Below are 26,462 nucleotides of genomic sequence, written 5' to 3' on the forward strand. Positions count from 1 at the left end.
CAGAAAATACACTCCATTTTAATTGGAAATTCGTACTATTTTAAAAAATTTTGGAGATAAAGTACATTCAAATATGTTTTCTTTACTTTATCAAAGTTATAAAGTAAATTTCATATAAGAAAGGAGTTTATCGTATTGAATTTCCCACTAAAATCATGTTAAAATATACTTTAACTGTGCTCCCCTCTTCATCTATCCAATGAAGATGCTTCGAAATCACGTACTTAATTGATGGAATGATGATCTTATAAGTTAATCATCTTCTCCAATGGATAAATTAATATTTTACAGTTTATTATGATTTAAGTAAATATAAATAAAGCATTATACTTGCAATCACATCATCCTGAAGTCATTCGTAATTAAATCTTCGTCGTGCAACAATAACGAAATCAATTACTTTATTTCCTCTTAGATTCTGGCAACGTAATCTTCTGTAAAAGATAAAAATGATGAACATAAATGTTGTTTTACTTGTAATTAATTAATTGGTTAATTTAAATTAACATGTAATGAGATTTTTAATACTTAGAAATACATTTATAATTCTATTTTTAAGTGATTCGTTGCTTGAAAAAGATTCTGGAAGAAGAACAGAAGAAGAAATAAAACAAGAGAAATTTCAAACTTTTAAAAACATTTTCTAGAAGCAATAAAGCATTTTTAAATACTTCTTAAAGAGAATTTTTAATGAAAGTTCCGATAAAACATAGAATTTCTCTAAAAAATTTGTACAAGAGATTAATTCTCTTAAGAGATCTCCATACAAAATAAGACTTAGATATCCTTTAAAAAATCCTACAAAAATCATTTTAGTTTAAAAATTTTAAAGAAAAACAAGAGTATTTATCTATGAAATTCCCTACAAATAAAGCTTTTTACAAGAAATACCTTAAAAAATTCCACTTTGGAACCAACCTCTCATTTAATAGTGAATATATTAATTACCTTTTAACTGTTTATCATATAACCCAGTAATTAATTAACTTAATTGATATAAAAAATATAACAATATTTCAACTTTCGAGCACTTAAAACAATATAGTTTATTAAATATTTTACATAGAAAGTTAAACATTTACATCAAATATTTGAACTTGTAATACATGCAGAAGTGACACCTTAATTACATTTTATCTAATGAATGGGTTTAAGTGAATTTATCCAAAATGGCATAACCACAGTAGCGAAATTAATCCGTGTATCTTCCTTGGCCTTTGTTCTAATTTCCTATTGACAAAACTCCTTAAAATTTCATTCTAATTATATATAAAATCTCTTTAATTTCATTTACAGATTAGAAATTGAGATAAGTTTAACTTAAATGTCAGTTTTATATAGAAAATAAGAAATCCAGCAACGAGTTGCTTAACTTTCTCGGCAATTTTTAATCCTAGTTTTAAATTTATTTCATTTAAAATATATGCTCTCCACCTCGAATTACTGTAGTAGTCCCTTTCCCCTGTAAATCATACTTTCCCTGAAAGAAACAGAGTCGTGTTGGTCATCTCTCTGATTTTAAATCACGTGACTTCCAGTCTAAACCGGAAACACGTATATAGTTATTCGAGCTTCCTGTTCCAAAGCTTTCCACATCTGGTGTCGACTTTCATCTATTTAACTCCGTTCTTCAGATTAAGGACAGATGGTCGGACAGACAAACGAACGAACGACAGTGGGAATTTATAGGTGTACAATTTTTTTTTCAAATTGCAGCCCAGCAAAGAGTAAAGTCTTTGTTAAGTCCGATTCCACTCGAGACACGAAACGTGACCCTCTCTATCTCCACAACCGCTCGACCTTTAACCACCAAAATTTAGTAGCCCCTAAAACTTTCCTGCAAAATTTCAGAAATTTTCGACAAAAAGAACAGAAGTTATTAAGCTTTAATGTGGGTGAACCAAATCGTGTCTCCTCACAAACATCCAAAAAATTTGGGTTTTTCCCCTCCCCTGTACAGTACATACATACATATAGGGAAAAAACCCCAAATTTTCTTTTGATATTCTCGACGTTTGAAAATTCCCAGAATTTAGAAGAAAGTACAAAGGGGGAGGGTCATATTTTAACCAGTATGTCATGCTTTCCCTCTGTTATGTATAACAGAAGGAAAAGTAAAGATTCAGTTCTTTTTTTATTCAACTACTTTTCCCTGTTCTTGGTATTCAATTTTTCTAGAATTTTAGACAATATATTTATTTTTTAACTAGAAAATGTCTCTCTTATGGAATTTCTTGCTAAAATAAAATTTAGTTAATGAACTGTGATATTAAAGAACTAACTCTTTCATAGACATACATACATTATCTAACCTCTTTCATGAGCAATTTATCATAAGAAGTGTGAAGTAATGAATCATTAACTTATAAAATTCTTAATACTTCTTATAATAATAGATAAATTACTCTTTAATAATTTAAAATATTAATTAATCAGACTTATTTCCTGGCATTAGATTAAGATTTTCCTTTATAATAAGTAGAGAGAATGTAATAAATTACCTAAGTATAACTTTTTATGAGAGAGAATATGGCAAGGGGTCAAAAAATGATCCCTCCAGATTTTTACATTTTAGAACTCTGAGGACCTTCAAACGTCGAAAATTCCAAAAGATTTGGGGTTTTTCCCTCCGTACAGGTACATACAGGGAAAAACCCAAATGTTTTGGATGCTTGTGTGCGTGGCACGATTTTGTTCACCCACATTAAAGCTTAAAAACTCCTGTTCCTTTTGTCGAAAATTTCTGAAATTTTTCAGGAAAGTTTGCGTTTTAGGGGCATTCATGCTACTGAATTTTATTAGTTAAAAGTCGAGCGGGTATAAAGATAGAAAAGGTCACGTGTCGTGTCTCGAGTGGGAATTTTAAGTGTTATTTGCATTTACAATTCCTTAAAAAACCTCAAAGTTAAACATTTTGACAGTATGTAATAATTAATAATATAAAAACTAGTGATGTAACGAATAGTATATTCGGCCAAACTATTCGGCTTTATTAACGCACGTACGAAAATTGGCGCGCAAACCGCATTATGGCAAAGATCGCGCACCGTGCTCTCTATTGGCCCGCTGTCACTACGATTTTTTTCTTCCAGTAGGTCTAAATTATTTAAATTAATTAATTAAATTATAATTATTAAAGTTAATATGAGATGGAGCCTAACGTCTACCTCTAGTGCCAAATTGGTTTATAATTTATGTAATAGCCGTAAATAGCCCGATATGATTCGGCAGTTGTTGGTATTTAGATGTAAATTATAACTTATAAGTTATTTTATTTGCAATCGATCTTTTTAACTCTTTAATTAAACACTAAAATTTTGTTTTTACTACGTATTTGTAGACTGAATACCCTAAGGATATACTTTAGTGGGGACATATGGTCTAGTTTCTCCCCAGTTGTGGAACAGTTCAAATATATTATTAGGGGGTTTTTATTTGTGAAGTTTTGTGAAGTTTTGTTGCTATTGTTTTTGTCAATATTTTAAAAATTAACATGATTTCAAATGTTAACTTTTGTATATAATGAGAAATGCTCATTCTTTGCTTTATATATAAAATAAATTATATATTAGTTACTCATCTTCTAGAAATAGATAAATAATTCTTTCATTAAATACGATAAGTTTCAATAAAACGTTTCGTAAAAAATATTAAAATATACGCGAATTCAAATATAACATAATTTACTAAACAATAGCATTAATGCCCGATACATTCTAACCTACAACGCCATCAATGCCACAAGATATCGGGCTAGATAAAGGCTATAATAATATTTAATTACGAAATAATTTAATACTAGAGTTAAATGCTATTTCATATTAACTTTAATAATTATAGTTTATTGTCCAACATTAATAAAAGTTACCAAAATGATTAATTTACAGTGTTTTTGTTATTTCTTACTCCTGTTTTTAGGTATTCGGTATTCGGCCGAATAGTGAAAAATAGGCCGAATAGGCCGAATACCGGGTAGTAACCGAATATTCGTTACATCACTAATAAAAACGTTTCAAATAAAATCTCGTAGCAGATGACACCACACGCAATTTTAACTTTTTTCGCCGGAAAAGTTACGAAACTCGTTGCTGGATTATTTTTTCTAATCTGAATTTATAATTATCTAACACGGTTTCCTCTTCATTAATTAAGATAATCTGTACAAAAAATCTATATATATAAATGAAGGTGTTTGTTTGTTCGCTATACATTTCTATGCCGTTCGACTAATTGCCACTAAACTCGGCAGTTATGTTCAAATACTTCTAATTTTGGTAATGTCTTACATCACACCCCAAAATATCGATTCGATTTTTATATATCAATTAATTTCTATTTATATATGCTTGTTTACACGTAGCGCCATCTATTGGCAAAATATTTAACAAAATAATAAGCTAAATATAATTTTTATTTAAAAAAAGAAAATATATAAATATATTATATTCACTTAATTACTGCGACAAATGATGTAGCGCGAAATAGAGGCGCTATATCATTAATGAGACTGATAGCATATACCTGAGATGGAAAATGTTACCCTGTGAAAATTCTATAAGTATTTAATTTTTCAACTTCGGGTTTTTCATTTCTGAACGATAATTTCTTAGTTCTAATAAGTGTCTTCCAGTAGCCGAGTGTACAAAACCACCGAACTCTGGTAGTCAGTCAGTCGTGGGTTCGAGAATGGCCAACGGGCCGGCCACGTAGAGTTTTCCGGGTTTTCTTCACGTTAGTAACATCTAAATAGGGTCCAGCTTCCCATAAGTCTTCCTGCGAAGCATCCCCCTCGGCAGATCGCTTACCTGTAACCAAATAAACCAAACTAATTCTAACGAACGATTATTTATTGTGACATCGTCACAATGTATTCAATTCTTTTAGTGGTAGTTTTGTCCCTGTACGTCATACTTTTCCTGTTAACGATAGTCTTGCTGATTATCTATATAATTCGTTCAGGGAAATATTTTGAATTGACGTTACGTGACTTCCGTTAAAAACCGGAAATTATTATATATTTGATCTGGGCCTCCTGGCCTAATCTTTCTATATCTGGTCACGATATTCGTGTATCTAACTCCTTTCTCGAGATTAAAGAAGGACAGACAGTCAGTGTGAGGACAGTGGAAATGTCTTACACGAAGGTTAGCGACTTCGATCACATGCGGGCCATCTCAACCTTTCCAACAGGATAACTTTTCAAATATTAATAGAAGACAAGTATTAATTAGTAGACGTTGATCATTTTTTCTTTCGGGAGGAGGTCAACAATTTTTGGTCAAATTACTTCAAACCCCTTTCTCAATAGTCCCTTCTTCTTATCCGGTCCTTACGGTGGCATTCGAATAGGAAAATTGCATAATACGAGGTTATCGGCTAGCACAAAATATGTTTTAAGCGGTTTTCGAAGGTGCCAGTTTAAGCATTTTTGGTCCATTTTTCGACAAATTTGATTGGTTGTCAGATTACCATTTGATTTTCGACTGTCAATGAAACGGTTTGTTAGAGCTAACATCCTTTATCACTCTATTGTACACAATTTAAAGAATTTTTAAAGTGTGTTACATCGGTCGCTCGGTGTGATAAACCCTTACGTAAGATAACCTTTGTAGTTATAAAAATCAATACTACAATATAATATAATAGAAAGGGTTACAACCACGAAATAATCTAATAATCTTAATGTTTGTACTTATTTTTGACTGTTAATTTATAATAAAACGTAATTAAAAAGTTAATTAATTATTATTAATCATTTATAGAGGAAGAAATTTAGAAAGTATCAGGATACTTTTTTACAGTTGGAACTGTTTAAAACTGTTTAAAACAAGCAAAAATAAATTAGTCCTTTTTTCTCTCTCGAAATTTTTCTCCGTAAATTAGCACTCAGCAGATATTGCTTGAGTGAACAGCATGCAATTTATCTTAAAATACTTTGAGTCATCTATGTTCTTTAACTCCGTATCTTCTCAACGGTTGACTAACCTGATACAATACTTCTTTAGGAGAGTAATTACGTGATATTAGAGAACTGTTGCATGTCTACCCATGATACGATATATATATATATATAATCACTTTATATTAAATATATAAAATAATAAACACTGTAAATTATCTTCTCAGCCGAATTTTTAATTTATTCTCTTACTTTGATAAGGTTTTTTTTAACGCTTACATACATTAACTTAACGTAAATTCTAATTAAGGATGCTGAAGATAAGAAAGACTTTCAGAGGAGAAAAAAATAAAATCTGTACGGAATTAGAAGCAGAATGGGAGAAAATTACAGTGTTTTAATGGTTAAAAATAAGTTAGAATTCTTCATTAATTATTCATAACATTGAATTTTAATTAATGAAGTAAATGTTGAAAAAAGGTACAAAAATATAATTTTAAAGTAGAAAAATTGCTAAAAGTGAATAATCTGAAGATTTCTAATGATTAAAAAAAACGCTTTAATTAATCAATACATGGAATTTTCAATCTTGTTATCTAAGTATCTTAACTGGAAATCGATTAAAATTGAATTAATTAAATGTATAACATTAAGGATAAATAAGGATAATTAATGACAAATTCCTAATTTCTAGTTAAATAAGTAAATTAGATCTTTTGTATAATGTCTTCCGTACTTTAAAAGAATTTGAAACGATGAGATTTTAACATTTTCTCTTGATTAAAAAAAATGTCAAAAGGCCAGCAACGCATTTTAACTTTTTCGGCTAAAAAGTTAAAATTGTGAATGGCGCCATCTGTTAAAAGATTTTATTTTAAAAAATTTTTACATTGTTAATTATTATAAAAGGCAAAAAGTTTAATTTTCAGGGCAGAGATGAGTTTTATAAACAATTTTAAATGCTAATAACGAGTAAAATCTTCAAGTCTCTACTCGAGATACAACACGTGACTTCCTCTATCTCCCCACTCCCTCTACCTTTAACCACCAAAATTTAACAGCATCGACCAGTTTAATATACAAACCTTCGTGCAAAATTTCAGAAATTTTCGACAAAAGGAACAGAGTTATTAAGCTTGATATCGGGGAAACAAAATCGTGCCCCCCAATGTCGATACATAAAGAAAAACACCCCCAAATTTTTGGAATTTTCAAGGTTGCCCGAGTTTTTGATGTTGCCTAATGCATCCAGACTATACACATCTTTCAATGTAGAAGGATACACTTTATGAGAAACGATCGCAGTAATTAACACGCATACACTTCACTTAGTCAAAGGGGTTAATAAAAAGTAAAACAGAAAATATATTTTTTAAACCAATAAAACGCTATGAAAATTTGTACGCCTCATCACATGGATATTTTTCGACCAATAGCAGAAGCTTTTCGGGGTAGGTCAGAAGGAAAAGCGCGAGCGGCGGTAAGCGAACTGTTAGAATCTGACTGGCGATCTTTCCCTCATAGCTTCAAAGCCGTTAGGAGAAGAGTCATTTACAGGGGCTGTGTAGTTTTATTCTTCTGACTTCAGAAGTGTCAACGTGTGTTAAACGTTTATTAAAATTATTAAATTATCAAGGTGGGTGTTTCTTAAACATAATTTTTATCACTTTATCTTATTAAACTGATTAAAATATTAAATTTTCTCAATAATAATTGATAAAAATGCACTTAAGATACCGTTAACGTGTATAAATCTCGTGCAGAAAAGTCATTTAAGTGGATAATTATACGTAAACTTAATAATTATAATAAAAGTAAATTTAGTTTTTAATTTATTTTAATTGAAAAAATATAAAAATTATTATTATAAGATTAATAATTGAGAGATTATATAAATATATTAAATTGTATTATGATTTTATTTAAGAAAATTAATATATTTAATTAATTTAAATTTAATTTTTAATATTTTAATGGTCCACTTTCTGTAAAATTAAATTATAATTTAAATTTTAAAAATTTTACAGGCCTTAAAACTATAAAATTATTAATTTTTAACTGTTCTATGACCCAATATTCTTAAAATATTTATAATAATTTACGTTATAACTTAAATAAAAGCTACTTAAAACTATCAAATTTTGTTTTATGACCTAATTTAACTAAAACAGTTTAATTTATTGATAAAATTAGTCTTGTTTACGAATTTTACAGGTAAACATTCATAATTTTAATATTTTTTATTATTAATTTTGAAAAATCCCACACGTTTACCAGCAAATAAAATCAAGAAAATTGTTTATCTGAAAATCAATGAGTGGGTGGATAGAAGGAAACGTTAAGAATAAAAGAAATTATTAACAGTTATTCACCAAACTCTACTTATAATGTATTATATAAATCTTATTAATAATTTATACATTAATTTAAATATACGTATATCATTTATTCTTCTGCCTCGTAGTTAAAATACTTTTCATTAACTATTTAATAAACCAAATATTTCATCTTCTAACTTTCATCTTTATAATTTAATAATAATTTATTTAATGTTTGTTTTCTAGTAATTTACTTTGTAAAGTACCCATTTGTCTTTACTCTGTTTTTAAACCTCTTCTTGGTTTTCTTGATTTTCTGTTTTAGTTTTTTTAACATACTCATCGTTTACTTTTTACTTATTCTGGTTTTATTCTATTTTTTCCGTAGTCTGATTGTTTTCTTCATTACTTTTCACTGTCTCTCTTTCTCTGGTCTCTCTTTTTTTCTTCCATTTTTACAATTTCCAATTATTTTTATGGTGTTTCATCTTCTATTTTTATTCTTTCCGAATGTTTCTTTTTCAATATTTATCTATTCTAATTGTTTTCTTCGTTATTTTTTAAATCTTTTCTTGGTTTTCTTCTTCACTTTTGGATTGTTTTCTTCTTCGATTTTCACGTTTTCTCGTAATTTCCTTCTTTGATTTTCATCTAGTCTAATTATTTTTGGCCTTTTTCTGATTTCCTTCTTTATTTTCAGTTTGTTTCCTTCTTCGTTTGATTTCTGAAACTTTTCTTCTTTTATCTTTGCCATTTTAATGATTTTACTTCTTAACTTTTCACTTTTTCTTCCTGTATTTACTCTCTTCTTCCTTTCATAATTTATCTTTCATTTTTCTCTTTACAAAACAGAAAAATGAAAGATACATTTCATCATTTTCTCAATTACTCTTTTTACTTTAATAAATATTTGTTTATATATATATATATATAATAAAGCATTTACAAGATTTATGTATCATTTAGGTTCTACATCTATATGTATGCATCTAGTTCGGATCTAGATGAGTGAGTCTGTATGTTTGTCGTTTAACTGCGTGTATCCAATTCTATAGTTACGTGTCTGTATTGTGAGTGTGTGTCCTGATTTGAGTCCAAATTTCTGTGTGTTTGTAAAGATTAGTTTGCATCTTGTATGCATGTGTCGCATGTATATTTATACACGTTACGAATATTGATTTACATATTCATGTGTATAGATTGTATCTGCATATACTGTGATGCGAAATTAAACGTCATTTTGTCAAAGATGAGCTCTTACTACACAGTCCACACCCCTTTACTAAATAATTTCATTTGGCCTTTTTTTTTGAGGAAAAGGTAAACCTAACCAAACTGTGCCAATCACAAGGTAACAAGGTAACTGGTTATCTTGAAATGGACAATAAACTGAAAAGTAAAAGGGTTGCGCTGCTGACATTTATCCCCTTTAGGAGGAGTGATCGTCTCCAATATAATTTCAAAAATCCTACGAATTTTTTGGTGGTGGTCCATCCGGATAATGCTGGGCCTATCCCTGATCATTGTGGGCCAGCCGAACCCATAATGGGCTTGCTAATAAGGTCCTCTTAGTCCTCGCAGTTTGGAAACGGTTTTAAAAAATCTCAATTGGCAATAATTTAGAACAAAAAGATACATTAAAAAATTGTTATTTTTACTTTCCCAGCTGTTATGTATAACAGAGGGAAAGAATAACGATTGTTTGATAAAATGACCCCAAGATTTTTACATTCTTGGACTCAGTGGATCTTGAAACGACGAGAAATGCAAAAAAAACTCGAAAGTTTTTTCTATATGTATAAATGTTTGTGTTTGAGAGGCACGATTTTGTTCACCCTCTTTAAAGCTTAATTATTCCCGTGCTTATTGTCGAAAATCTTTGAAATTTTGCAAGGTTTGTTTATTATGGCGAATGATGCTATAAAATTTTGGTGATTAAAGGTCAAACGGGTGGGAAGATAGAGAGGGATCATGTGTCATATCTCAAGAGAGGTCAGATGTAATAAAGATTTTACTCGTTATTAGCACTTACAATTTTTATAAAACCCATCCCGATCCTTAAAATTAAGCTTTTTACCACTTTATAATAGTTAAAAATATAAACAATTTTTAAATAAAATATCGTGACATATGGCGCTGCCAACTGTTGCCGGAAAAGTTTAGCAACTCGTTGCTGGATTTTTTTTCAACTCGTATTATAACAATTATTAAAAAATTGTTCAGCAAAATCTTTTTTAAGAATTAACTGTAACATTGTTTACGTGGTTACGATTGTTACGACTGTTTTCTCGTTACGTACAACGAAAAATTTCATAACGAAGCAGCAATAAAATAAAACATCAAGTTAGAGAAAATCTTGTTATCATCACAAAAAGAAGATTGTGTTATAAAAAAAAACGCTGACGTCTTATTAATGCACGTCTGTACGCAGCAATCCAATTCCAAAGATAAAAATAAAATAAAAGAAATTCTTACATCATCTCCTAAACGTATCTGATATAAAATATGATTTGAAAATATCTTTCTGCTCTCTTTCCCTAAAATTAATTCACTAAGAAAATTGCATTGTTTCAAACTTTAAGGCACTTCTAGTACACTGACACTGTTTATAACTGCAAGATGATAATAATGTAGTGGCATTTGTTTCAAATTGTAAAGTACTATTATAGTATCTTGCCGTATACTACAGTATTTTTGTTTTATTTTATTTATTTATTTTAAGTATTTGGTTGAAGGAGTTGTATGCCTCATCTGCTCCTCACTCGATACGCCTCTGCCACTACAATATTGTTGTAAGATGCTGTTATAGTAACCATAAGATACTAATACAGCAACAGAGCTAAAGTACTAATACAGCTATAGAAAGCTAAGATACTAATACAGCTACAGAGAGTTAACTTAGTAGTAAGAAACTGAGAGGTAAAGTACTACACGTACTGCAACAGCAAAGAGCTAAGGTACTGTACAACTAAAACAGCAGAGAAATAATACTTACAATAAGATACTATAATATAAAAAAGAAACAATATTTTATAACAAGCGTATGATAACGATATATATTACTATAGTAACAAAGAAATGATGCACTTCATTGTAAGTTACTTCTATAGTAACACATTAGTAAACATAGTATTCGTGTGTTTTACTTATAAATTGTTAAACAAATTAAAGTAAATTTGATTTTAATTTTTTATTTATTTGCTTTTTAGCAATAAATAATATCTTGTTACTACAGTAGTATCATTTAGGTAATAAAAAAAAAACTGCAAACGTCTGAATTAGACTTTAGCAGTTTTAAATATAATTATTATACCTTTAATGGCATACAACATGATTTAGAAAATCCGATATTTGTTGCTAGAGTAGCATTAGTTAATCATTAATTAATTTTAACGAAGCCAAATGTAATAATAAACTCAATTTATTTAATTAAGTTTTATCTTGTATTATGGTAAATGTATTATTAAGATGATCGAAATTGAATCTGTAATAGCAGAACATTAAATAAATAGTCAAGAATAATTGTCTTTATTGCTATAATAGTATTAAATATTAATTCGAAAGTAGAAATTAGATAACAAAAATTGTATATATAACTGATTATTGTTTTAATAATGTGGTTTTTAAGAGCGCAAACAACACACAAACACACACACACACACTAAATACCACTAACATATGTCACACACTACACGCTAACACACAGGACAAACTAGTACAGATATAAGTAATTTAGTAAGATAAACTACTGTTACTGTAGCATTTCGTACTATTATAGTAAAATTCAGTAGTCTTTGTTGCTGTATTAATAGTACAAGCTACTGCAGTAATAAAATACTACTACAGTAACAAGAAATGTATTAACTTTTATTACTGTAGTAGTAGATTAGTTACGCTATTGTTTATTAAGACGATTTTCAAGGGTAACAAAGTATAGTAACTACTACTATAGTAACAAAAAAATTCTAGTATATGTCAAATTGCAAATGTACAGTACAGGGTGGCCATAATTAGAATTTCTCTACCCAGAACACGCAGCATTTGCATACCAATAAGCGGATTGATACCAAAATTTGCATACAGATTACCAAAGAGTGGAAAAAAGGATTTTGCAAAAAGAAATTTAGTTCGAAAAACTTCCGATAGGGGACGCATTACAGGAAAATACACAAAACAACAACAAAAATACAACAAAAATGCATTTATTGTTCCCCCTTAATAGAGAGGCATGCCCCTTACTGGTATCCTACTGATATCAGGTACTGTACGTTGTTCAGTGTGTTCCCTATTTTTCAGGTGTAAAAATTTGAAGGCGGTAAACAATTCGAAGGCGATGAACAGAAGATAAACAACTGACTTTATTCGTAATGCTTTAAATAACAAATTAAGATGCCACTTTAACATTGGTCTTCGTTATCTACAGTGTTTTTGTTTCGTATATTTGCCTGTAAAGCGCCCCCTAGCGGAAGTTTTTCAACTTTTTTGCAAAATCCTTTCCCACACCCTTCTCGTAGTCTGTACGCAAATTTCGGTGCCGATCCACTTATTGGTTACAGCTACAGGGGGGTCTGAATAGGAAAAGTTTAATTATGGCCACCCTGCAGTTTCCAGAAAAAAAATGACCACTGTATTTGTAAACCAATAATGGTAGACAGGTCAACTGCTTCATTACAGTAAATTTTTATTGTAATACTACTTTATCAATGCATACTTTGGTCAATTTAAAGTACTTGTTACTGTAATAGTTAAGTTGTATTATTCAATTAATGCTTCATAGATACTTGTGTAACAACTTTGTAGCATTAGTTAACGCAATAGAACAACAATAATTACAGTATAAATTATAAATTATTGTTGCTGTAGCGGCATAAATACCATCATTCTTTAATTAAATATGTATTTTTATCAGTCAAAATACGTACTAATTCGTACAGATGTCGAGTATTACTACACTCGTATCAGAATTGTGCTACTATAGCAACAAATTGACTTGTTTATCTTTAACAGAGCAACTAACAACAGTGTAAACTTTTTAAGTGTGATTGATGCTATTGTTAACACATTAACAGCCCTTGAATTAGTTTTTTGTGCTACAATAACAATAATTTATATTTTAAATGTTTATTGTTGTAGTAATAAAGATATCGTCGTTTTATTTAATTAAGTTTTATTTTTCTTTAATTGGCCGTAATTTTCAAATTGTAGGCGTATACATTCCCACTGTCGTCTGTCTATCTGTCCTTCGTTAAACTCAAGAACGGAGTTATATAGATGAAAATCGAGAACAGATATATACAAAGCTTAGGGGCTGATTAAATATACCGGAAGTCACGTGATATCAAATGTTTATCATGTGGTTTTTTATTTATTTTACTTTTAGTTAGTTTAGTCGTTACTAAATTCGTAGAGAACGCAGTGGGATGTAGTAGGATGTCGAGTGTTACTACAGCAGAACCTATGCTACTATAGCAACAAATTGTCTTGTTTATCTTCTCTAACATCCTTTAATAACAACCTTTTTCAAGGATTGTAACAAAATTATAACCTTTTTTTTCTTTTAATTATTAATGATTTCTATATGTTTATGGTGCATAATTTCATTGTTTTAAAATAATTTTTATGTCAGAATTATTAACTTTAATTGGATTTTTCCATTAGAATAACTTTACTTTTCAATCAAAACCTCTTTGGTTTGTTGAATTTTTAATGGATTAATGGAAGAAATTTTTTTCTTTAAAAACAAGAGGGAAAAAAAAACACACTTAATTCTTTCTATTTATGTTTATAAAATTTCCCTTTATTTTATAAATTATTTTTAACATCTTTTCAAGAGCGCTTAACATGCGTTCTACATGCTTTAGTTAATTAGCAAACGGTTGTGATAATGATAATGATGATGATAAATGTAAATATCTATCAACATTTATCATCATCTTATGTATATTATTTAACTCTTCGTCGTCTCATAATTAACTCCAAAGACACCTTAATCCTCAACATCTTTCTTAATTACAGTATTTAACACCAGCAACTTCTATTAAAACAATAATTCTGACTCTAAACAATTAAGGAAGATGCTTCAGACTTGACTGTATTAATACTTTGGTTTCCTTATTTTACCCTGTTACCCTTATTTTAGCAAACAGCTTTATCAACAAATTAGCTTCCTAGTCTACCCATCGACCAGTTAATTCTCTTTTATTACTTTATCAAACTACTTTCTCTTTCGAAAGTAAGGAAAGTTCATGCGGTGTCATAATGCAAGAAAACTCAATTTTATGATACTCTAATAAGAAATAATTTCCCTATTCTACTAACTTCCCTACTAAATCTATTCTATCTTAGGTTATTTTAGAAAACTATTATTTAAAAAATTAAAAACTAAAATCCTTATAGAATAATTTAATTAGCAATTGTGAAGATTGCAACCTGGAGACAGCGCTGTAACCAGCCTTTTATGCGCCCGGTGCGAGAATCTGTAACTACCCCCCCCCGAAACTATGACCCAAAACTTGGTCCAGGTCCTTTCTGCGCCCCCCAGGGTCTATGCCCTGTGCCTGGGCACCGCTGGCACCGCCCTAGTTACAGCACTGCCTGGAGATAACTCTGCAAATCAGTGAAATGCCTTAAAATTTATTTTATCATATCTTACTTATCCCAAAGTTAATAAGGGCTCTTAAAGATAAAATAAATGTTATCGCATCTTTCAGAGATAGAAAATAGTATTAACTTTGTCTTATTCAATGAAAAATGGATAAAATAATTTCCGGACTTTGCTCAAATTTAGAATATTTTGGATCTTATATTAATGCTATGAAGAGATTACACTGGGATGCGTTTTCCGAGTGTCGGTTTATCACCTGTCAAAAGCACTTCTTGAAAAAATCAAACGCGAGATTGCGCCCGTATCTCTTGTTACTTAACAAACTGAGAAAATCAACTACGATCTCCTTCAAAATAGTTCCCTTTTGAATCGACACAATGCTTCAAACAATGCAGCCAACGTTAAAAACAATTCTGCAAATCATTTTCTGGAAGACTGTTGAGGATCTCCTGATTGTTTCGCATTTTCTACTAAGAAAGAAAGAAATGGATTCCTTCGAACACCCACTTGATCTTCGATGAGAAATATAAATCTCAGGGATAACAAGGTGGGTGCTCAAACACAGTGATGTTACGGTTAGTTAAAGACTGCTTCACAGAAGCGTTATGGGCTGGACCGTTGTCTTGGTGAAAAATCCAACCGTTTCTCCGCAATTCTGATCGTTTCCTTCTCACGCGTATGCGCAATCTCTTTGATACTTCAAGGAAATACTCCTGATTTATCGTCTGGTAACAGGAAACCGTCAGAAGGCATAAAGAGTGAAAGATATCGATCATATTTCACTCTTTATGCCTTCCGAAAATCGTTTGTGTCATTCAAAAACGCGTGCACGAAACAGTCACTCTTCGTCCTAAAGCTTAGTTCACACTGAGCGAATAGCGAAAGCGAATGATAAAAACGAAAAGCGAATTGACCCATACAACCAAAAGCGAAAAGCGTTTGCGAATTTTAAGGAGTAAATCATTTGCAAACAAGAGAAAACGTCATCTCGAAAAACAAAATGGCCGCTTCCGATATTCCGTCGTTAACCACGTTTGTTTACTTTTGAGAAAAAAGATACGTCAAAAAGAAAACGATGCTAAGTGAGAGAAATATTAAAAATCCGTAATTACAACATTTACTTTATTGCGTGAGAAAGTTTCTGTAGCCATCTTGAAAACAACACGAACCACGTGACAACTAGCGGGAATACGATTGATGGCGAAATTTTTTCGCTAGCGAAACAGTTCGACAGTTCCGATCTTCGAAGCGATTCGCGAAATGGTAAAATTCGCCGGAAACGACGTCATTTCTGACGTGTTATTCGCTCTGTTTTTCGCTTTCGCCAACGAATCGCGCTCGGTGTGAACTAAGCTTAAGCCATAGTTGCGGATTTATTCAGTTTCACAACAAACTCCGCGTTAACTCGCTGTTCACTCTTGCACTCCATTTTCCGAGGGTAAGAAAATATTTATACTCGATAATTCTTTCTTAACAAGGAAAAATCAAGACTTTCAATGGTAAACTGGCCTTTATTTAAATATTAGGCAGGTGATAAAACACGGAAAACTCCACGTTGTCGGGTGAGAACCCGCGACAAGCTGGTTCAGTGGTTTTTACACGCTCGACCACTGGTGGTCCATAATATACGGATTATATAGAATTGTTTTTGACAGATGTTTGTTATTGCCTGTCAAAAGCACTTCCTTACGAAAATTCAATTTTGATTTGTCCGACTTTGACAGTTTGCAAGATGTCTTCTGGTCGAGATGCTTTTGAAAATTTTATCTTTTCATTATTTTGAGTATTGATTTTCTCTTTTGGAATTTTTATATTCTAATAAAACACTTTTATTATGTTTTCATTTCAAGTAATATATATATATCAAATATATTAAAATTCAAATTTATACAGGTAGTTCGACAAATAATCGATAAAGATGAAGAAATTATTTATAACTTGATATATTAAATTTCTTTTTAGTAATAAGGATTAAAATGTGAATGCGAAAAAATAATTATTTTTTCTTCATTTAAAGCTTCTTTATTTTCATTTCCAAATTTGAAAATCCTTCTTTGAAATCCAATTATTCAAAGTTCATATTGAAGATCCAACATTTTCAAGTTCGGGAGTCGTAAATTAAGACTGAATTGCTCCAAGTTCGAGGATCCTACCCTATCAAATCAGAATCCTGGATGAAGATTCTTAATAAACAAAATTAAGGATCCTAAATAAAGAACAAACCAAATATGATGACATTAGATGAAGATCCAACTACTCTAACGTTGGCTCTACATTAAAGATTACTGAGTCTTCAATGAAGAACCGACATTCAAGATCTAAATTCAAGAAAACTTTAGTGAATATCTAAGTGCTTCAAGTTAGTAAAGAGCCAACTACTCCAGATTCTGGATGCTGGTGGATGAAGACGATGCTGGATGAAGAGCCAACTTCCAAGACCTGAATTTGAAAATTTTGGATCCATATTCGAGAATTCCGATTAAAGGTCAACTAATCCAAATTGGGGGGTCCTTGATAATGAAGCAAAACTCTTAAATATCCAATTATAAATTTATTCTGAAAATCCAGATGAAGATTTAAATGTAAAACTTCACCAACTCTCGTCCACGTGAAAGTTTTCCCGGTTTTCTTCACGTGTCTAACACCTAAATTACAGCCAATTTGTCATAGAAAGTCCTCCTGCGAGGCACCCACTTGGAAGATCGTTCAAATATTTCTTTGGGCATATCCTGGTAATGTTGCCTTAATACAGGTAAATAAGCGAGCTAATGGTGATGAAACGGGCCATACCATTGGGAACACTTGAGGTTCACAAGGTTGGTGAAAAGTGAATCATCATCATCATCATCATCATCATCATCATCATCATCATAGACTCGGTTATTATTAAAGTTATTCATGATTTCCAAATTCATTACACACTTCATCCGTTACGTTAAGCTTCAAAGTTCATTACTTCGTTAATAAATCTCGAGGGTATAATATATGCAAATGTGCATCTTATTTTAATAATTATTTATGCGCATTTTTAATCGAAATTCTTAGTTATTAAGTTTAAAATTTGTTTAATTGCTAAATTATTCAATAAAAAGTAACTTCGAGCCACTTTTTACTGTTTAACTTCCAAATATACTTTTTTAAAAAGCGCTTATGTAATCGATTAATTCGTCCGACAATTTAAGGAGCAGATTTCTGAGAGTTCGGCAATGGAACCGGATCATCATCAGTGAATATTCTTCAGTTTATAACCTTTAAAACCTTAACATTTAAATAAAGGCCAATTTCTCGTATAATTTCCTGCTGAAAGCACCCTGGCAGATTGCCCAAATCTTATTCCATCAATCAGTCACGTATCAATCAACCTGTAAAGAATATACATTATTTTTACATTTAAATGTAATTGTATCAATTATCCTATATTTTCTCTTTAGTTAAATTCATTTTGTTTATCCTTATCAACAGCAAATACCAAAAATAATCGAAACAAAATATCTGCAAAGTCTTAAAAATACGATCCACAGATAATAGCTCCATCAACTACCTATTAATCATCCTCGTGACATAACACCTTTACAAACCGCTTCAAATAGAAATTGATCGTTCATGCCATTGCTATAGTAACCATCTCCATGACAACCGGAGGGCTACCTAAATTTTCATGTCGAATCTTTAAATAAGGCTTATTAAGTCACGTCAATTTGTATTAATTTTATACGTTCGCTTTAAGCCCTTTGCTTTCCCCCTGTATAACACCAGGAATGTGATACAAGTACTTTTAGTTAATTTTAATATATAATCTGTAAAAAACATTCAGCGACTCCGCCCAAAAATTGAAATTTTTAATAAAAAATCTTTTCTGAAAATTTTGCTTCAGGAAAATTTTTATTATCCTCGTATCTTCTTCCCTTATCACAGCTGTTTCGCGCCATAAATGTTACTCTAGTAACATGAAATTTTATGACTTATCTATATAAAAAATGACCACATCGAAACACGTAAAACGGGAAAAAAATTCTACCGTAACGCCCTACCAAAACACAATTTTCCTAGTTAAATTATTACTTTAGTAAGCATTCCCTATTGCTTATACAATAGCAATAACACAATACTCTATCTAAAATGCATTAAATTTAAAAGTGAAATATATTTAATACATTAGTAGCATAGAAATATCACTATTTTCAAGTACAGTTGGCGTAATTCGCTACGAATTCCGATAGCAAAATAAAAAACTAAAATAAAATAAACCTAATTTCCTCGCCACTAAAACTTTTATGCTACTATAAAAATAACAAAAAGAAAAATTTAATTAACAATACACTTAAAATTTGCTAGAGGTATTCAGTAATAAATTAAATTTACTTCATTCAGGCATTTTTAGAGAACTACAGACCAATTACTGCTGTGGTAGGTTAATTTTCGTTTCTATAATTCGTTCCTTAGACTTTCCTTCAGTTAATTTTCAAGATTTCTTTATAAAATTATGTAAAAATTTCCAGTTAAATAAATACTCTTTTCCTCCTCCTCCTTTCTCCAATTTTTCTCCCTCCCCCATTAAATCTAAATCTTGCATTTCTGAATATAGATTACACACAATTCAGATTTTTTTCAAGAAGATTGAACTTCCTTTTTAAGAAATTTTCGATTATATTTTCCACTCTTTGTTTCAATTGGGGGGAAACAAAAAGAAATTCTTTTAAACTTAAAAAATTGAGCTATTTTAGATTTTTCCTCTTCGATAACTTCTCGATACTTATTATATTCTTCTAACAAAGACTTCTATCCACTTTTGCTCTTAAATTCCGGGAATTTTGGGGTTTTTTTCCGTTCGGAATAGGTCGGGCCCCTCCCGTTTCCAACCAACCGTAAACGAGTGGATAAAACTAATAAACACAGATAGTTGCTCGCGGGTTCGCACCCTAGCAACGAGCTAGTCGCGTGGAATTTTCCAGGGTTCGTTCACGTGTTTAACACCTAAATAGAAACCAATTTCGCATAGAAAGTCCTCGGGTGGAATCCTCATGTGTTATAATGACGTATTTCACATAATGGATCCGCATAGTTTCTATCCTTCCTCTAGCAATTCATTTTTTGTTCAGTTGCGGATTTTACCCCAAAAATGGGGATTTTTTTCAGTTAATCTATTTTGAAAAAAATTCGAATCACCAGATGTTTTGGTCTTAGTTAAAGAAACTTTTACAATTGTTATATGCTTTATGTAACTTCTGGAATTGTGAAGTTGTAGAGAAGTATCGGAAAAATTGATAAGAGTTTTATACAAATAAATTCTTTATAAAATTATGAACCATCGAGAATAACTTAGAAGGCATTTTGGGGGAATTTTTAAGGATTTTTTTTTTCAAAAACATGAAAATTTGAATTCAAACTCATAATATCCAGTTCTAAATTCATGAATATTATTAGATATTTATTAAATATGCACTTTTATAATATATTTCACCCAAAACACTTAATTATTACGAAATGTTTTCCTCGTTCCCTCGTGCACAATAGGACTCCTTTCAGACCCATCATGAATTCAACCAGGCCCTCGTTGTGGAGGCGGGTGATGAGAAACGGGACCCGAAAAATATCCCCAAAAAATTCCTGGAATTTCTCGACCATTAGGATTCGATCCCGAGCTTCCCAGAGTGGCAGACTGAGACACTAACTGGTTCGATTAGAACCGTGAGAATATCAGGAAAACTTTCAATTAAAATTTTCTATTATAATAGTATTAATAGATATATTAATTATATGTTCATTTCCAGTTCTTCTAATGCCATTCTTCTTCATGCGCCCATTGGTGGCAGAGTGGATAACACACTGAACACTGGCCGCGGGACCAACGGACTCGCGTGGTCTTCCTGTGTCTCTGAATAGGGACTAACTTTCCATGAGCAATCCTCCGGGAGTTATCACCCTTGGTAGATTGCCTATGTGTTGCATTGCCGTATCCATCAAATAAAACCATTCTTCATGCAATATACCAAAATTTTTAATTTGAAAATCTAATTATTTGAAATTCTTCCAACTGCAAAAGTGCTTATCTCCACGCGAAGCTGGTGCACTATTGCATTGCAAATGAAAATGGTTTCGTGCATCACCTCTATTGCATATGGTTGCTTGCGTTATTTTATTTTTGATTTTATTTAAAATGTAATATTGAGTACACCCACTTGAGAGCAAAGCAAATAATTCGCTTTAATTACCTAGTGTGAACAAGTAGTTAATCTTGTTTTCGACAATGCGACTTAACTTAATTCTGCTTAAATCTTAATCCCGCTTAAAATGTACAGTGTGAATAGGGTATTACTATATTATTATTATTGTTGTTTAGTTATGGCAACGCAACACTTGGGCGATCTGCCTAGGGGGATGCCTTCTGTGAGGACTTTTTAAAAGAAACTGGCCTCTATTTAGGCGTTACAGAGGTGGAGAAAACCCGGAAACTCCACATGGCCAGCCCGTCAAGCGAGGCGCGAACCCACGACCGAACTCCCAGTGTTCAGGGAACGAAGACCACTTGGCCACTGGTGGACTGTATTACTATAAAAACACAGTATTGCAAAATAGCTTTAAACTTATTTATTTATTATAATTAACGCTATTTAATTAAAATTAATGAATCCTAAGGTGGATGAACCGAGAACCATAAAGAAAAGAAAAAGTAGTAAAGAAATTATCTAAGGCGACATGTCTGTATCTAAAATTGCCTAAGAGGTGTCTCCAATACAGCACTGTGTACCAAATACAGCTTAAACGGAGGCCTGTTACCAATTTTTAAAAATGATGCCAAAAGCAGGTCTGCTCAGAGGGTAATCAGGGCCTGTGGCAAAATAAATATTGGGAGCCCTACAGCAAATTGAATATTATATTAAGGAAAGTAACCGGGAAAAAAAAACATTGTATATGGGCTTTAATTCCTAGAGGTCCAGGACAATTTCTTTCTTTTGCCCCCCTCTGGGAGTACCTGGCCAAAAGTACCTAAATTTAAACCAAATTTCGTGCCAACTCACGGAAATTTTTAAATACAATAATGATTAAACTTTAATAACAAAAATAAAAAGGTTAAGTATAGTTTATGCGGGTTTATAACTAATATTTGTCTGAGTCAAGTTTTTTGACTCCTCATTTGCATATTTGGCACTCCTGTAGTTGGTGGTTTGATTATTTATCATCATTATGCAAATGGATGCTAGCTTAAACTTCGGAGACGAATATTAATCGATATGATTTCATATATACTAATTTATATTTACTGAAATGATCTTAATATCATGATTAAAATGTAATTTGCGAGTATATAAAACAGAATTAAATATGCTTATTAAATTCAGGCTATATCTGACCGATTTATGATAACAAATTTAGTATTGACAATACAGAGAATAATTTTAAGATCTGGAAGAATTTTAAGCTGTTTTCTCTATCATTAAAAGGGTCATTCCTTAAAATTCGGGAATATTTTACTTCTAAACGCACGTTCTTCGTAGCAACAGTAGCAGCGGCATATCTGGAAGCAAATCAATTACGCATTCGGATATGTGGAAAGCAGCATTAAACTTTAGAACAATCTTTCTATCCTTAATTTGGAATATGTCTGAGCCTCTGACGATAGGCCTGTCAACCCGAAAGTACTTAAGCTATAAGTTTGTTGTATTTATTACTCTCCCGAAAGCTGTAAACGTCTGGTTTGTAAGTTAAAAGGAGTGGCTCATTACTATTTGGTGTATATACGTTTTCGCGTGTAGAAAACGATGCATATTTCTGATCACATTTAATACTGGAAAAAATTTTAATTGTATAGAAGAAGCTACTGAATTACTACCAATGTCTTTAATCCCTGAAACAATGAGAAGAACGAGTTTCTTAAGCTTTAAATCCTTAGAAAATCTACCTAAAAGAATTAAGTACGCCTAAAGCGTCAAAACACCTTAGAGAATTGATAGAATATCTAGCCTTATTTCTGCTCAGTCGATCGTATAACGAGAGATTTAGTAGTAAATAAACAAAGGAAATCAATAAATGTGTATTATTGTTACTAATGTCGTATAGAATTCCATCTGGAAGCGATCACAATCTCTCTCGAAATGATCTTTTCTTTGTAAATCAATATATACAATCCCCATTCTATTTAATATATTTACAAATTACGACCGAATCTGTACTTAAATTGTCATCGTTAATCGTTACTTCCGTCTATATCAGGGGGGGGGGCAAACTTTTACGACTGTCTTTCAAGGATTCCTTGACCTTTTACGATCCTTTTTTTTTTTTTTGCTCACACAGTGAATAATAATAAAAATAAATCTGGTGAGCAATTTTCTGGCACCCAACCCCACTGGACGAATCATTTTTCTTATAAAACGCCCTTAATCGACCCCCGAAAATGCCTTATCGACCATTTTTGATGACCCCTAGTCTAGGTACTTTAGTAATGATTAATATTCATTCGAAGTTTCGCTTAATATTTCTATATTCTCTCATATAAAATTTTCGGGTAATATTAAACTAAATCTCATTGACTGGCAACAATGATTTGAAATTATTAGCTAAACCAATAGTTGCTGTTCCTTTCGATGACGAATTTTAAATTTTTAAATTAATTATATACCGCTTTACTTTCTAACAAAAGTGGCAACGTTATACAGAAATTATACGGTTAACCAATAAAATTTCTTATTTTCTATGACGAATTTTAAATATTTAAATTTGGATTTCATTAAAAAAAATTTTAATATACTAATATGAAAAGGTGGCAACACAATTCAGAAATTACACGTCAAGCCAATAAAAGTTTCCACATCCGTTGACGATTTTTAAATATTTGAATTTAAAAATATCTTTTTTTAGAATACTATTGGTTGAGATGTAACACGTGACCTCGACGAGCCATCGGTTGAATACATAAAACATTACGTATTTTAAAAATTCAATTTTGAATCGTAATGGAACTTCATTGGATAAACATCAGACGCGGAAAAAGTGGCAATTATTTGAGTTATAAAACGCTGTAGGATTGATCGAATTTTGAATTTTTTTTTTTTTGCCACCAAATTTTAAAAATAGAAAATAAAATTTATTTCCATGTCTAAAGTGACATTTCTCCTGCGTTTTATCGAGGTTTTATTTATGAAAATCCTCCTTAAAGTTTGGTAGTAGCCATGTTGTAAGGATCAGGATGGCTTGTATATTTTTATATATACAATTCTTGTATATTAACTACGTTCGTGATATACAGACCCCATTTTTACGACTTAATACGTTCTCGGTAGAGCGTCGTTAAGTGAGCCGCCATAAATTGAAATCTAATTTCCCATAGGCTCAACGTTAAATTGAGGTTTTATCCTAAGAAATGACCAACAAAAAATTATGTAACGCATATATGGGTGGGTTGGTATGCAAGTAACCGTTACGAGTTACAAGGGGTACCAGAGATTTTTACAAAAACGTCACATAATGCTAGGGTCTCAACCCTTAGGATGTGTTCATACAGTCTCTTCTTACGTTACGTTAATCAAAGAAGTCTTACATAACACCCTCTGATTGGCCAGACGTAACATAAGGCTCCGTTCAGATATGCTCTTAAGTAACAGTGTGATTCATTTTTGTTTCTGAAGTATGACCTAGCGAATGCGTACCGTCTACGTCACCGTTTTGTATGTTACACATGTAACGTTCAGTACAGTGCTGTGCATTATTCCCGACTACAAATAAGGGAGTTGATCGAAGATATGCGTTACGTAATTTTGGGGGCGAATATATGCGACGGAGTTTATGAGTGTTACAGGGATTGATTGGTAGTTACAAACTACAAAAGTAACGTTACGCAATTTATGGACCATCCCATGCAGTACTTATTACATCATGTGAGTGAGACACGAACTCGCGACTAACTACAAACGTTCAGTGATGTAATACACTTCACTCTACTAGCGAGCTCCCAAGAATATTTTCCAAATCCTCCACGCCAGTCGCCTATTAAGGGTCGATTGGATACTTAAGAGAATTGGCCCAACTTCTTGTGCTGTACACTCTTATATAAGCAGCGTCCATATTTAATGTACAATTTCCTTTCCAGGTTACGATGATGATTCAAACAATACCGTGATTTCACCTTAGAGAGAATTCAAAAAATGTCAAATGAAACCGATTTCAATCTAACATGGATTCACCCAACTAAAGATGAAAAATTAGAAGTTTTGGGTCCACAGTACCACAAGAATGTAAGGATTTTTATTTTGGCGACTATGATTGGAGTTTCCTTAATAGGAAACACCATAGTATGCTGGCAGCTTCTGCCCACCAGGAGGAGAAGATACCCTAAAGCAAAAGTGCTCTTTCTCAATCTGGCCGTAGCCGATTTATTAGTGACACTGATTACCATGACATCCCAAATGGTTTGGGAAATGATGGGGCGTTTGTGGATAGCCGGGGATGTCTTCTGTAGGATCTTCAAGCTGATACAAACTTTTGCTCTGGTGTCATCGACTTACATGTTGGTCAGTATAGCTCTGGATCGCCATCATGCCATAGTGAGACCTCTTTCGCCATGTCCGAGACCAATCAACTTGGCAATCGTGGCATGGTTGGCTTCGCTTATTCCATCTCTTCCGAATCTTTACGTCTTTCGACAAGTCACCTTGGGTCCTGGAAGATGTTACTGTGCTTCACTCTTCTACACAGGAGAATACCCAATTTATCATCGTCAGATTTACATGGCATTTGTCTTCTTAGCAGTTTTTATTGTGCCATTCTTTCTTTTAGTCGTTCTCTATACCTGGATATTGGTGGAAATTTGGAGACAATCTTCGGTTTTCTCTGGTAATCAGTCAAACTCGGCACTCCCTCGAGCAAAGGTCAAGACCCTAAAAATGACTCTCGTCATCTTCCTTGCTTTCATCTGCACTAATCTGCCGTACGTGATTCAAGAGATGATTTTGGCTTTTGGAGATCCTTCGGCACTTGACACCAACATCGTGGCACTGTTTGGAGTAATCTCCGCCAGCAACAGTGCCATAAATCCTTACATTTATCTGATGTTTCATGCAAGTGGTGGCTGCCTTGAAAGATTCCGCAAGTTCCTCAAGACTGTGGGCAACATGAAGAGTGGTAGATGGAATGATGCCATCAATAATGCTTTCCATTCTGCATCACTGAAGAGGAAAGTCTCCTTTTCTTCTAGTTCCAGACAGAGTGTAATCACTAGAGCACCCACTCTAACACAACAACAGATTAAAGGAGTTCAGACAGCTCTTCTACACCTTGAAGGCCAAAACGAGAATGAGAAAACTGAAACAAGTCTGTAACAACTGCAAAAGTCATTTCATTTTCTCGGCATAAGAGTCATACAGAATCAATTTTTAAGTCTGATGTATTTTACTATTATTTAAAAACATTTAATGTCCCAAGTGTACTTAAAATAAAGCTGTCTTGTGTTTAATGTTATTTTTATTAAATAAAATTTTATAATAAAAATAATTTAAAAAAGTATATACATATATATATATATATACAAGGTATATGTAAGAATTAATATTTGTGTATTTTAAACTCTTGTAATTTTAAAAAATATATATTTAATATCATATTTATCCATCATCTGTATATTTTAAAAATAAAAATTTATGTTTAAAAG

The 26,462-nt window shown here is 31.7% G+C and overlaps 1 protein-coding gene across 1 annotated transcript; it reads left to right on the plus strand.

Annotated features, from left to right (window-relative positions):
- Positions 1-7,410: 7,410 nt before the first annotated feature.
- LOC136981865 (neuropeptide S receptor-like) lies at positions 7,411-26,232 on the plus strand. Its single transcript, XM_067278241.1, has 2 exons — positions 7,411-7,535; positions 24,906-26,232. The coding sequence occupies exon 2, from the start codon at positions 24,961-24,963 to the stop codon at positions 26,131-26,133; it is 1,173 nt and encodes a 390-aa protein (XP_067134342.1). The 5' UTR covers positions 7,411-7,535; positions 24,906-24,960; the 3' UTR covers positions 26,134-26,232.
- Positions 26,233-26,462: the final 230 nt, after the last annotated feature.

Source organism: Centruroides vittatus, unplaced genomic scaffold (assembly GCF_030686945.1).
Source record: "Centruroides vittatus isolate TY-2023 unplaced genomic scaffold, ASM3068694v2 contig_799, whole genome shotgun sequence".
NCBI classification, from domain to species: domain Eukaryota; kingdom Metazoa; phylum Arthropoda; class Arachnida; order Scorpiones; family Buthidae; genus Centruroides; species Centruroides vittatus.

Bases quoted from the DNA above. Each gene is read 5' to 3' on its own strand.
- LOC136981865 (XM_067278241.1), top strand. From the start codon at position 24,961: ATGTCAAATGAAACCGATTTCAATCTAACATGGATTCACCCAACTAAA.